Below are 13,803 nucleotides of genomic sequence, written 5' to 3'. Positions count from 1 at the left end.
AAAGAGAGAAATACTTGCTTCGTCATTATTCTTAAGCCGGATGGGCAGTGAACTCTTTCCGAAAACAAAGATCCCAATAAAAAGTCGAACAAAAATTCCAACGAATGCAGCGAACAGGAGAAAGTGGATCGAATACAATTTCAGAGCAGTTGCTTGATAAGCGATTATATGTGCGGTGGGTTCTAATGGAGATGTTTTCGAAACAAAAAACCTCTACATCATATGTTTTTAATTAACACTCAATCAAACTTCTAATCGAAATTTTGCACTTCATTCCACAAAATTTTCCAATTAAATCTTCTTATGAACCCATCGTCCCAAGCTGACCGGAGCCCCTCAACAACCGAGAATGCATCGGCTCTGTCAATCCGTCCGTTTCGTATACAAACAATACAATTGTGAAGGTCAAGTCACCTCTTGGTTGTAATCTGATGCGGCGAGCAACACGGCTTCAAGCCGTTCAAGGAAGCTGCTAGTACTATTCCAGCGCTGGTCAAGTGAACATCATTCAACTATCATGGCTTACCGGGGGTACCCCAAATCGAAAGAGATCAACTTCAACAAACAAGATTCCCGCACTGCGCTGCAGGTTCTCAGCGATCAAGACCTGATCGAGACCTTAAAACGCGTGGATAGTGCCGATTCGGGCGATGATCTTGGTGACGTGTCGTTTATCAAATTCACGAACACAATCATTTCTGCCGTAATCGTCGAGGAAAGGTCAGTTACTAACGGTTATCTTTCTGTTCTTTTGTTTTGTTTTGCTTTGCAGTTCAGGGTAATGAATCACCCGGTATTCACACGGCCAACAGTGTCGGAGCAGGAGGTGGCGGCGGTGTGGGAACGCTCGGAGCTGGGCTCAGTTTGTCGCAGGAGAATCTCGCCGGTGGACTGCCGAATGAAATCTCGGCACCGTACGAAGTGCCACAGTTTCCGATCGAGCAGATTGAGAATAAGCTGCAGCTGCAGCGGCAGCTGAACGCCAAGTGAGTATTTGCAAATTAGGTGATTATGTTGTGTGGTCTTGGTGTAACGTGGAGGTGATCGGTTGATGATAAGACTCATCCCCGATGGTTTCGGAATCAATCAAGGTCGAAGGGAATGTTTCCGAAAATAGCCACCAGGTGGTACTAGTTAACAAGGAAGTGTTGTCTGTTGAATCCACAAATGGCTGATTGTAAAATCAGGTTTGATAGCGGCCATTTGTGGCTTCTATCAGTCGTGTCGTTAACATTTTGATTTGTTTTTATTTTATTTTGTGAGACAGAAGGGGGTCTTATGAAGGCCACATTCCAGAACGTGAGTGGTTCATGATGATCACGTCAAACTATAATGTCTAATAGCGAATTCGTTTATTATCGGGGTTGGAACCAGTTCCAACCCAGTGCGAAACCGAACTTTTTGTCAGTGCGAACCTCAACCTGAGCTAGGTTTTAAAAACAAACGAGCAAACTGACGTTTGTCAGAAAACAAGCAGACCCAATCTTGATACCCGATCCAGGTTGGAACTGAATAATAAACGAATTCGCTATAAAATAAACCACATGGGGTTGCCCTAGAACGGCTTCCATATACTCTCCTTGCTGAATCGTGAGTCCTTCCTTTTCCCCTTTTCCAGCATGCAAAATAATAACCCAATGCAGGTCAATTGAATATGCCTAAATGAATTAGTTGCAATGATAGTACAAACAGTGAAGTAGTTGCAATGAATGAATTAATAAGTGTACAACAGTGGACAAAATGAATTAGTTGCAATGATAGTATAAACAGTGATGACAGTATAATATACTAATTGAATAAAATGAATATTTACCTGTTAATAATGATCGAGATTGGTGCAAAGTAAGGGAAGTTGTTAGTTGATTTTACCATCACAGAGTTTGACAGTAGCGCGATGGTATATTATTATGATGCTGATTAGACGAAAGTGGGAAAACATCATCCTCGTCGGTAGAGAAACGTCTGAATTCTGGGAACCCATCTACCAGTTGAACATCGCTACTTGAATCACTGAGAGTATCTTCCGAGTCTTCGTATTCTGATTCCACCATTTTAGTGAACAATCTTGTCACGGCTGTTGCACAGGTCTACTGAAGATTCCCTGATTTTCAGTTTTTTTCAGGTAGTAGACACCCTGTTCTTTTTATATTTTGACTTATCCTAAAAATTCTCTGTATTTTGTTGGGAAGTCCTTTAAGCTTTCACGGAAACCGGATAATCGCTTGGTTTGAGATGATCATAAGAAATAACTTCTAGCTCAATCAGAGTGTAACGGACTGAATTTATTTCTTAGATAACTGGATCATCTACATACAATGCCAGTCGAGCTAAGACCTGGGTGTCCTTTACTGTACAAGAAAGTCGTCTGCATTCCACTCGATCCATGCCCACTGCGCTCGTCTTCGTGTCGTTCCAGTTCGTTCGTTATCGAGAACCAAATTTAACGGACTGTTGTCCGAAATTCTACCGATGTGCCCAGCCCACCGTAGCCACCCGATATTTGCTGTATGAACGATGGGTGGTTCTCCCAGCAGCTGGTGTAATTCGCGGTTCATTCGCCTTCTCCACGTTTCGTCTGCACTCCGTAGATTGTAAGAAAGTATTATAAGAAGCTTCACATAGTTACCAACAAATAGCAAGGCTTCAATATTAGGTGCAACTCCATATCATATGATGGAATATTGTAGGACATCCGAACTATTCTGGAATCTACGTCATCAGAGTCATCAGACACAACAGTGGGGAATATGTGGAAACTGCCCAACGGTATGGATAGAGTCATTAAATATCGTAGGAAGGCTTAATACAATGTCATGTTAATTGAATGTCGTACACTCTGAAAAATCTTAGGTGGTTTTCGTCCACCCTATTATTCACGTAACTTTTACCGGAATTGCATGTAGCCGATCAAAATTCAACTTCAATTATCTACATGATTAGTCAGGTAAATGAGACCTGATTTCCACGTACTGCTGACATTCCGTTTTGTTTAAAATGCTTTACGTGAATTTTTAATGAGAATGTATAGATGCATTCAATATTATGCAATTTTATCGGGAAGATATAAATTTCACGTGTTTAAATTAATACTTATACCTACTCATAAAATTGTAAAATATTGACTATTTGATTATTATTATTATTAGGTAGAAACCAAAAATAATATTAACACCTGTTTGCAGACTCAAAGAGCTGATGTCACTGTCTGAAATTATAAAACTAGAAAAAGGCTACATATAATCATAAATAAATTAATGTAAAGAAATCTAATTACCTTCCAACATTTGCAGCAAGCGCTGAGGAATTTTGAATCTTTAATGAGTTCTTTCACCACGCTCGGTGACGCCATATTGATTTTTTACGTACCTAAAAATCACGTAAATCTCGTTTCACGGAAATATCGAAGTCCCAAACACACTAAATCTGTTTACGTGAATATACGGTCAATTTCACCAACATTTTTAGTGGACATGACGTGTAATGCAGGTCAAAGTTACTAACGCCACGTAACATTTGAGATTTTCTTAATACAGATCAGGTACGTGCCCTCAATTTAGTGTGCTAGATGCACTTCCACAGTTATTAATCGAGATCTTACGATGCATGTACCAGTTTTGCATTAGTATAATTGTGTGGCAAGTACAATCATAATGGCGCCGGTAGTGAGCGTAAGCGAGATTACCTTTCACTCAAAAAGGCCTGGGTTCAAATTTTCTGAGGCATAACATCTCTGATCAGGGAAGTAAAGCCGTTGGTCCCCGGTCCATCAGTTGATGGGTCGATAGGTAGGGTCCAGGTGTGGGAGCTGCCTGCCTGGCGTCGGTAGTATTGGTACTCAGTACGGAAAACAAATCAACCAAAAAAAAAGTACAATCATACTCTCTTCACCCAGGACCAGAAATCAAACCCAGCCACCTGCAGCATGGTCTTGCTTTGTAGCTGCACCTTTACCAACTGAGCTATGGGAGGCCCAAACCAGGTCAACCAGTTGTACAAGCTGAATAAAATGGCATTAGGTGACTGTGTGAGTGCACAGAGCCTCTAAATATCGTAAATTGGGGGAAAATGAAGATCATTGGATATTCTTGGACATCGAAAATATTCTGAAGTATAAGCGTTTTAGACTAATTCAACTAATGTTAGAAATCACCAGGTTTTGCCATTTCAGATTGAAATATTGATCAGTCAAATTGAACCTCAATTTTCATGAGAAGCTTCAAAAGCATTTGAAGCTATTTTGTAAAGATTTCAGCATTTTGAAGTCTGGGCTTTTATGTACATTACATACTTTTATGGACTTTTATGGGCATTGTTGCAATTAATTAGACTAATATAATTAATTTTATAAAACACCCGGCTTTGCCATTTCAATTTGCAATATTTGTAAAGCGAATAGAACCTCACTTCTCATGAGTTGTTTCAAAAGTATTTGAAGATATTCTGTGAATATTTCAGAATATTTGGAGCATAGGCTTGTAGGTAAAGGGTGATATGGTCAAAATTTGGTCAATATCAACTTGACGTATTTCTTTCAATTTTGCATTTAAAAAACCTGAACACCCCTCATTTTGAAGGTGTGTGTGTGTAGAATGTTGCTCCTATTTTGATTTTGGAATTCACTCTTCAGTTGTCAAAATGCCGTCCAAGCAAGAAGAGCAGCATATCAAAATTTTGCTCGCGCATCGCGAAAATCCGAGCTACACGCACGCAAAGTTGGCAAAATCGCTAAAAGTTGCCAAATCAACCGTTACAAATGTAATTAAAGTGTTTGGGGAACGTTTGTCGACAGCCAGGAAGTCTGGATCGGGGGGAAATCGAAAACCGGAAGCCGCTGAGACGACAAAGAGAGTTGCCGGTAGTTTCAAGCGAAACCCTAACCTCTCTCTCCGAGATGCCGCAAATAAGCTGGGTGTATCGTCTACAACCGTGCATCGAGCCAAAAAACGAGCCGGAATATCGACTTACAAGAAGATAGTGACTCCAAATCGCGATGATAAACAAAATACGACGGCCAAAGCGCGATCCCGGAGGCTGTACACGACGATGCTGACGAAATTTGACTGCGTGGTAATGGACGACGAAACCTACGTCAAAGCCGACTACAAGCAGCTTCCGGGACAGGAGTTTTATACGGCAAAAGGAAGGGGAAAGGTAGCAGATGTTTTCAAGCACATGAAACTGTCAAAGTTCGCAAAGAAATATCTGGTTTGGCAAGCCATCTGTACCTGTGGCTTGAAAAGCAGCATTTTCATAGCTTCCGGGACTGTCAACCAAGAAATTTACGTGAAAGAGTGTTTGAATAAACGTCTGCTGCCTTTCCTGAAGAAACACGGTTGTTCCGTACTGTTTTGGCCGGATTTGGCATCTTGCCATTACGGTAAAAAGGCCATGGAGTGGTACGCCGCCAACAACGTGCAGGTGGTTCCCAAGGACAAGAACCCTCCCAACACGCCAGAGCTCCGCCCAATTGAGAAATACTGGGCTATTGTCAAGCGGAACCTAAAGAAGACCAAAAAAACTGCTAAGGGCGAGCAGCAGTTCAAGTGGCTGTACAAAATCTGATGGCAGGGGTCAAGCGTAAGGCCCGGCAATTCGGATTTGGAAAAGCGGAAGCCTAACTGAATATTTTTCCTGAATTTTATACTAATTGAACTTGAAAAAGAAATTTAATTTGATTTTTTAAATAAACGATTTCACCGATTTACACGCGTTTTCCCTTGACCAAATTTTGACCGTATCACCCTTTATCTGGGTATTTTAGAAAATAGTTATGCTAATTTAATTTGCTTAGAAACCACCCGGATTTGCCACCTCAGAATGTAATATTTTTATGTCAAATTGAACCTCAATTCTCTCGAGAAGATCCAAATGTATTCAAGGTTATTCTGTAAATATTTCAGCATATGGGTGTATTTTTTTTAAATTATTGGATCAAGTGAATTGTATACGGAACGCATGCTCAGATAATCATTAATTTTGTAGATTTGCCTAAGTCTCAAATGCATCTACAAAGTAGTAACTAAAAGAGAATCAAGAATAAGTTCTATAAAAGTTCAAGTTCATCTCTTTCTCTCTTATTTGGCACATCATGAGCCTATCTTAGTAGGAGTCGAATTTTTAAGACTTTTCGTTAGTTTCAAACCACAATGTCGTTCTGTAAAGATCCAAATCCCTTCCAAGTACTTTGCATTCAAGATCCAAAATTCGCCAGAGTAGTGTATTCTTTCACTTTAGTAAGGAAACTAGCCTCAGGCTTTATTAGAATCCCCTTTGATGCAAAGAACACATTTCAAGTTAAATATCATAGTGGACCTACAATAGAAGTATAGATTTTCCTTTTAGTAAGGCAGCTAGTTCAGAGTTTTGTTCGGCTCTGAGAATTCTAGAAAATCAGGTAGTCACTCAATCAGCTTCGACGGTATCAGCAAGTCCGCTTGATGTGTGTGTGTGTGTTCGTTAACCTTCGCGTTTGAAGTTCAGGAGGATTTTTCAAAACCTCAATCAGCCCAAGAAGTCCCTTGTCGAACAGGTCGTATGATTAGTTTTTACTAAATTAAGATTCTAACCACGTCCACTCGGAATCAATCGGATTTGGTCATTGGGATCTTGACTTTCCCAGTCTCTCTTTGAATTTAATTATTATAATGGTTGACTTTCGACGTAGGACTACGTCTGTGATTTCTATATGGGGGTACCCCTTGTGAAAACCGAAAATGGAATATGTAACAAAATTATGAAAGATTTTGAACGTTAATAACTCAGCTGCTCCTGGACCAATTTCAATAATTTTATCACGAATCGATCAGAAATATTTGTACGCATCGATAACAATGCTTCCGACTGTTGATTTTTAACAAGAAACTATTGAAAAGTGGTACATGTCAAGCATTTTCCAATGTACAATTAAAAGGTGATAAATTTATCACTGTTTTCATGAAATACACGTTCTTCCCAAACGCAGTCGTCATAATCGAGTACCCCTTGGTTGCACATCATTCTACTTCAACCTCAAAAGATATAAAAGAGCGCTGTTGTCTAGCCTCATGTTCGCTTCAGACAGCGTGGTGAGCAGCAGTGACGGGCAAAACCGCACAGCACCGGTACGGATTTCTAAATCATAACCAATGTGCTGATCTGTTGAACCGAATGTTTGGTTCTGCTTTCGGTTCGGTTTGGTAGTTGCAAGCAACACCGCACCGTGTTCACCAGTTCACTGCACACGGTGCGGTTCTGATTTTCCAGTACCGGTGTTCGAATTCAAGAACCGATCCGGTACTGTTGTATGTTTATATGCGTGGTGCACATTATTCAGAATTGCCAGTGATGGCAGATAACTAAACAGAATTTGTATTTGATGAATACAATTTTGCAGTGTCAAGTCGAAATAGCGGCTTTTGAATACAGAAAAACTGTGAATTCAAATGATGTTATACGCAATGTGGGTATTTCCAGAATTAGGGTGACGTGGATACCGGAAATCGTCGACCAACGCCATCTTGAAATCCAAGATGGCGGCTTCCGGTTATAGAAAAAAAATTGAACACTGTCAAATACCTTTCAATATGGGTATTTTTGGAATCGGGATAACGTATATAGACCGAATATAAATGTCAGACGTCATCTTGAAATCCAATATGGCGGCTTCCGGTTGCAGAAAAACTGGGAAATAATGTCAAATATCCTTCAATATGGGTATTTTTGGAATCAGGATGACGTATACATACCGGAAATCAATGTCTGACGCCATTTTGAAATCCAAGATGGCGGCTTCCGGTTATAGAAAAACTCAGAAATAATCCCAAATATCCTTCAATATGACTATTTCCGGAATCAGGGTGACGTTTTGAGACGCTGTCAGACGCCATCTTGAAATCCAATATGGTGGCTTACGGATGCAGAAAAACTGGGAAATAATGTCAAATATCCTTCAATATGGGTATTTTTGGATTCGCGATGACCAATATAGACCGGATATCAATGTCAGATGCCATTTTGAAATCCAAGACGGCGGCTTCCTGTTAAAAAATTGGACAATACTGTCAAATTCCCTTCAATATGGGTATTTCCAAAATCTGGCTGATGTCTAGATTCCAGAAATCAATTTCTAACATCATTTTGGAATTCAAGATTTCGACTTCCTGTTAAAGAAAAAACTGGGAAATACTGTCAAATACCCTTTAATATGGGTATTTCCGGAATAGGGGTTACGTCTAGAAACCAAAAATCAATGTCAGATGCCATTATGAAATCCAAGATGACGGCTTTGGGTTATAGAAAAACTGGGAAATAATGCCAAATATCCTTCAATATGGTTATTTTTGGAATCAGGATGACGTATATATACCGGAAATCAATGCCTGACGCAATTTATAGAAGGGTAATTGACATTATTTCCCAGTTTTTCAATAACCGGAAGCCGCCATATTGGATTTAAATATGGTGTCTGACATTGATATCCGGTCCATATACGACATCCCGATTCCAAAAATACCCATATTGAAGCATATTTGCTAGTATTTCCCAGTTTTCCTACAACCGGAAGCCGCCATCTTGGATTTTAAGATGGCATCTGAAATTGATTTCCGGTCTCTACACACTTAGAAATACCTAATTTTACACGTGACGGAATCCATCTTTGACATACAGGATGAGACGTAAACAAACATGTCATGTAAAATTAAGTGCTCCGAGACTGAAAAGTTCGGTACTCGACGAAAAGTACGTTTGATTGAGCTGAGTTTTGCGTCTATTACGACTCAATTTTATGTCAAAAATGACGCTCGTATATGTCAGTCTCAGAGCACCTAAATTTACATGAATTTTTTTTGGTGTGTATATGTCACCCCGATTCCGGAAATACTCATATTGAACAGTATTTGCTAGTATTTTCCAGTTTCCTACAACCGGAAGCCACCATCTTGGATTTCAAGATAGCGTCTGAAATTGATTTCCGGTCTATATACGTCACCCCGATTCCGGAAGTACCCATATAGAAGGGTAATTGACATTATTTCCCAGTTTTTCAATAACCGGAAGCCGCCATATTGGATTTCAATATGGCGTCTGACATTGATATCCGGAGTGATTTGAGATTTGGGCGTAATTGCTTTTGTAAACAAACACGTCAATCGCCGATTTCTTCTGAATAAAACCTCAATCGCATAAACAAGCTATGCCAAATGAAAGAAGAATAATTCCTTCACCTCGTAGTGTTATTAGTTTTTCGAAATTGAGCTTTCATCCGCGAGAAATCGGCGATTGACGTGTTTGTTTACAAATGCAATTACGCCCAAATCTCAAATCACTCCGGATATCCGGTCTATATACGTCATCCCGATTGTAAAAGCATATTTGCTAGTATTTCACAACCGGAGGCCGCCATCTTGGATTTCAGAATGGCGTCAGACATTGATTTCCGGTCTTTATACGCCATCCCGATTCCAAAAATACTTATTTTGAAGGATATTTGACAGCATATCCCAGTTTTTCTATGACCGGAAGCCGCCGTATTGGATTTCAAAATGGCGTCGGACATTTATATACGGTCTATATACGTCATTCCGATTCCGAAAATACCCATATTGAAGGGTATTTGCCAGTATTCCCCAGTTTTCCTACAATCAGAAGATTCAAGATGGCGTCAGACATTGATTTCCGGTCTTTATACGTCATCCCGACACCAAAAATACCCATATTGAACGGTATTTGACAGTATTTCTCAGGCCAGTGGTGGCGGGGGGGGGGGGGGGGACACCCCTCACCATCCCTCTCCAAAGGGGGAGTTTGGTAAAGAGAGATGAAAAAACCGATTTGTACCTTCCTTAAAAGTTGTCCTAGCTCGCTTTTCTAATATCTATAATATCTAATATCTATCTTCACACTGCCGTACTCTAACGGAACTATCAACTCTATGCTTTCATCTACTCCATCTATCGTATAAAAATTACCACTACAGTCTGTTATTTGAAATTAGCATCTTCAACTAAGTATTTCTCAGTTTATCTGCAACCGGAAGCCGCCACATTGGATTTCAAAACAGGTATCGGTTATCGATTTCCAGACTATAGGCGTCACCCGGAATCCAAAAAATACCCATATCCAAGAGTATTTGTCAGACTTCAAAATGATTTCCAGTTCCTTCGCTATCAATAGTGTCTATCAAAATATTTTACAATTGAATTAAGAACTGTCGCTTGGTACAAATATTTTACTCTCCTTTTTGTGAGCACTTCTATTTAATTCTTGCCTATGTTCTGAACCAAGAACGGTATACCGACACACGGTTCAGGTCTCGTAAACCAAAACCAAAATTCTAGCACACCGGTTTTCTGTTTTCAAGCTGCGGTTCTGAACATCAACTCGAAAACCGGCAGTAGGTTTTGATTTAGACCACACACTGGTACACGAAAACTCAACCGAACCAGGGTACACGCTCACATAAACACAGGAGTATTTTTTTTGAACACGAACCAGCACACGGTGCGCACCGGTTGGTTCAGTTGCCCATCACTGGGAGCAGGCAGCAGAAGCAGCAATATCAGCAGTAGGAAGGTGGTGGCAGGTTAGGTAGTCCACTCTTCTACCTGTCAAGCAAGAATGACTGGTCGCGGCAAAGGAGGAAAAGGTCCGGGTAAAGGAGGCGCCAAGCGTCATCGTAAGGTACTTCGTGATAACATCCAGGGTATTATCACAGACAAACAGACATAACACTCGCAAGTTGTTCATCGATCAAGCATTTAATGGTCAATTTAAAAGTACCGTAGTTGGTAATACCGCCACCTGTGGTGCGCATAGTCAGTTCTCTTGCTTATGACGTTTACACACTACCGCCATCTGTTCAGCGTACTATCCACCACAGTGTACTCAACAGATGGCGGTAATGTTTTAGCGACGATGTTTTATAGTGAGAAATATTCAATGTGTTATGTCTGTTTGTCTGTGGTATTATCAAACCCGCCATCCGTCGTGTGGCTCGCCGTGGCGATGTCAAACGTGTCTCCGGTATGATCTACGAGGTGTGCTGAAGGTGTTCTTGGAAAATGTAATCCGTGATGCTGTCACCTACACTGAACACGCGAAGCGTAAGCGGCCATGGATGTAGTATTCGCTTTGAAGCGGCAGAGACGCACTCTGTACGGTTTCGAGGTTGAATCATCACCAACATTGGCGAAACGGTCCTTTTCAGGGCCACCAAGTTTATTACAGTGCCTGTTTGTCCATATTCAGAACCCCAACGACCACACAAAATGCTCTCCAGAGTTGTAATCTTGTAACCAAACTTGGAAGCAGGGGTGCAAGTGATTTTGATGGATTCTCTTTCAAGGTGTTGACATTGGCAAACTACGCAAAAGGAGAGGAGACAGTGTCGCTACTTGATAGCAAACTACTCATGATGGGAGGAGTCTGTAGCTTACCGGCGTGTGCAAAAAGAAAGGCAATCAAAATTTCATGTTGTGATTGTTTCCCAAACACAGACATCATATTGAAACACGATCGTGATTATATATAAGACCACGTAGTCGTACGTCACCATTGCGTACAACCTCATATAGCTATCCCTTGTAGTTTTTACCATTATATTGGCAACATTGATAGCGCTCTCTCGCAACATGTTTTGTGACCCAGAGAGAGCCAACACGTGGCAATTTTTAATTAAACCATTGGAAGCTTGATGTCAGACCTTGATTTCCTTGCCGAGGCTCCTTCGCCGTAGACAATACACACTAGTCGGCCGTCATGATTTGTTGTGATGTCATGATTTAGTCAGAACTTGTTCGTAGAAGACGTGTTATTCGGAATACAATGGGATGTCATTTATCCGGATGGCTTCTTTGCCGAGGAACAACAATCATTGCCATCGTCGTTTATGCCACCACTCAGATTGAACGAAAACAAGTCGGACACTTGACTATAGTTGTTTTATATCTATATATAATAAAGGGCTCAGTGGCCTAGGGGCGACCGTTTTCGCTTGTTAAGTTGAAGATCATTGGTTTTATTTTCAGCTCCTTCGTTCTTAGGGTCGCAATGTAAACAAACGATTACACCACATACCATGGAATCTTGATCCTGCCAAGCTTTCAAATTTCCTTTCCAATTACATTTCCCACAAAGTGCCAATAATGGATGACAAAATCGAATTATTGTTAACCTAATCCTTCACCCACTCAAGCGAAGAAATTAGAGCAAACTGCACCGTAAGGTTTTACATTTCGCTTTCCATGTACGAGACGTAGGTTCCATAATTATGTACCTATATATGAGTTTTTCAAAGCGCGTTTTCGCTATATTGAAATACGATCGAGGTTTATTTTAGCACAAACCAACCCACCCACCAGCGAACGGCCCCGAGCAATTCAAACGACGCACGTGAGCAACAGCGTGAGCCTTAATTTCTGCAACATTACAACATATATGCTCCGGCTGCCGACCGACGACGACGACGACGGTGAGTGCGGTGCTGTGTTGTCAGGTGAAAATCTAAACTGCAGGTAATTTAATTTAACACCTGGACTACGCTCCTGGGAAACCAGTTAGGATCGTGAGTTTAGTAGTCGAGCGGGACGACACGCAGGATGGCCGATTGATTGCTGACCATTACCACGGAGGAACGGCGCGTGCGATAGCTATCGTGTACGGAAGTGGTGGGCATTTGAATTTGTCTTCTTTGTTCGATCGATTTACGGGTTTTGTAATCGTAAGACATCCTCGCGTAGTGTGTAAGTGTCATTAGGTCACGAGTCGTCCCCGAGGTCGAGTGGTTCTAGCGCGTTCAGTACGGAACAGGTGAATTTCGGTCTTTTTGTTGAAGTTGAAGATGCTGGGAAGTGCAATCGATACCAAGAAGTGGCTTTCCGAGCGGGATTTGCTCAGGTTGGTGGTAGGGTGATGGCTTAATGCAATTAGTTTCGAGGTAGAGTGAGCTGCATACCGGCCTTAATACTAGGTCTAAGTTTAGCGTTTATAAACAGCGATACTTGCATGGGAACAGCAGGAAGAAGCAAGATTTTACTGATACGAAACCGGAACGGTGGTGCAGCGTGACAAACTACTGGGTGCCATACTTACATTGTCACGGTATCACTCGAAACGATCTGTGAACGTTACGAGCAATGTTTACTGTCTGATGAAGTTTCAGTTTGACGCCATCTTCGCTGGAGAACGAAAGCAAAAGCTTATGTGACGAGTTTTTTCAACTTTGATTGGTAAAACTAGGCATGTGAATGTGATTGTATCAGTGCTTGTGTATCAGTGATCAATTATGAAAAAAAGAACGTATAAATTCGAAGATACTATTGACGAGAGAAATTTAACAGCAGGTACAACGTGTTGTCTTAGGTCATGGAAAGGTTTTCCGGAATTCACTATGAAACCCCTTTGACTTCACTCAGAGGCTTTCCGAGCTTCGGCAGGCCTGTCATGAGTAACCATAAGTAACTACACAATAAGAAATAATGAAAATTACATTTTACGTAATCTGTTGCAAACGATACAAAATGGAGCATGTAATGAAATTGTACGTGTAATTTCACAGCTTTTAGTATGTAACTACATCAAACATGTAAATCTACAAGCTTGCCACGTAAATTTACATGCAAGTCATGATAATCACGTGCTCCATGCAAACTTCCATGTTAAACTATGTAGAATTACACGTTTTCTCCTGTAAATTTACATGTTTTTTACATCGATAGAAAAAGATAGAAATTCACAACTCTTTTGGCATTTTATGTTAAATTTGTAGAAGAATTTGTTTTCAAACGATTTTTAATGCATGGTAAACTTGTAAATTTACATGTTTTA

General features: G+C 40.7%; 1 protein-coding gene across 3 annotated transcripts in view; it reads left to right on the top strand.

Moving 5' to 3' along the window:
* AMPdeam (AMP deaminase) overlaps positions 1-13,803 on the top strand; it is a 71,686-nt gene that overhangs the window by 36,818 nt on the left and 21,065 nt on the right. For 2 of the 3 annotated variants that reach the window (XM_065224531.1, XM_065224530.1), the window contains exon 2: positions 773-986. In XM_065224531.1, the coding sequence (XP_065080603.1) occupies positions 773-986 (214 nt within the window). Of the gene's footprint in view, positions 1-479; positions 660-772; positions 987-13,803 lie in introns of those variants that run through there. The other variant, XM_065224529.1, reaches the window with a different exon arrangement.

The sequence above is a fragment of the Ochlerotatus camptorhynchus genome, unplaced genomic scaffold (assembly GCF_037179485.1).
Source record: "Ochlerotatus camptorhynchus isolate MF236.1 unplaced genomic scaffold, CSIRO-AGI_Acam_v1.1 ptg000212l, whole genome shotgun sequence".
In the NCBI taxonomy this organism is placed as follows: domain Eukaryota; kingdom Metazoa; phylum Arthropoda; class Insecta; order Diptera; family Culicidae; genus Ochlerotatus; species Ochlerotatus camptorhynchus.
Note: the sequence above shows the minus strand (reverse complement) of the source record. Positions and strands in the feature narration are given on the sequence as shown.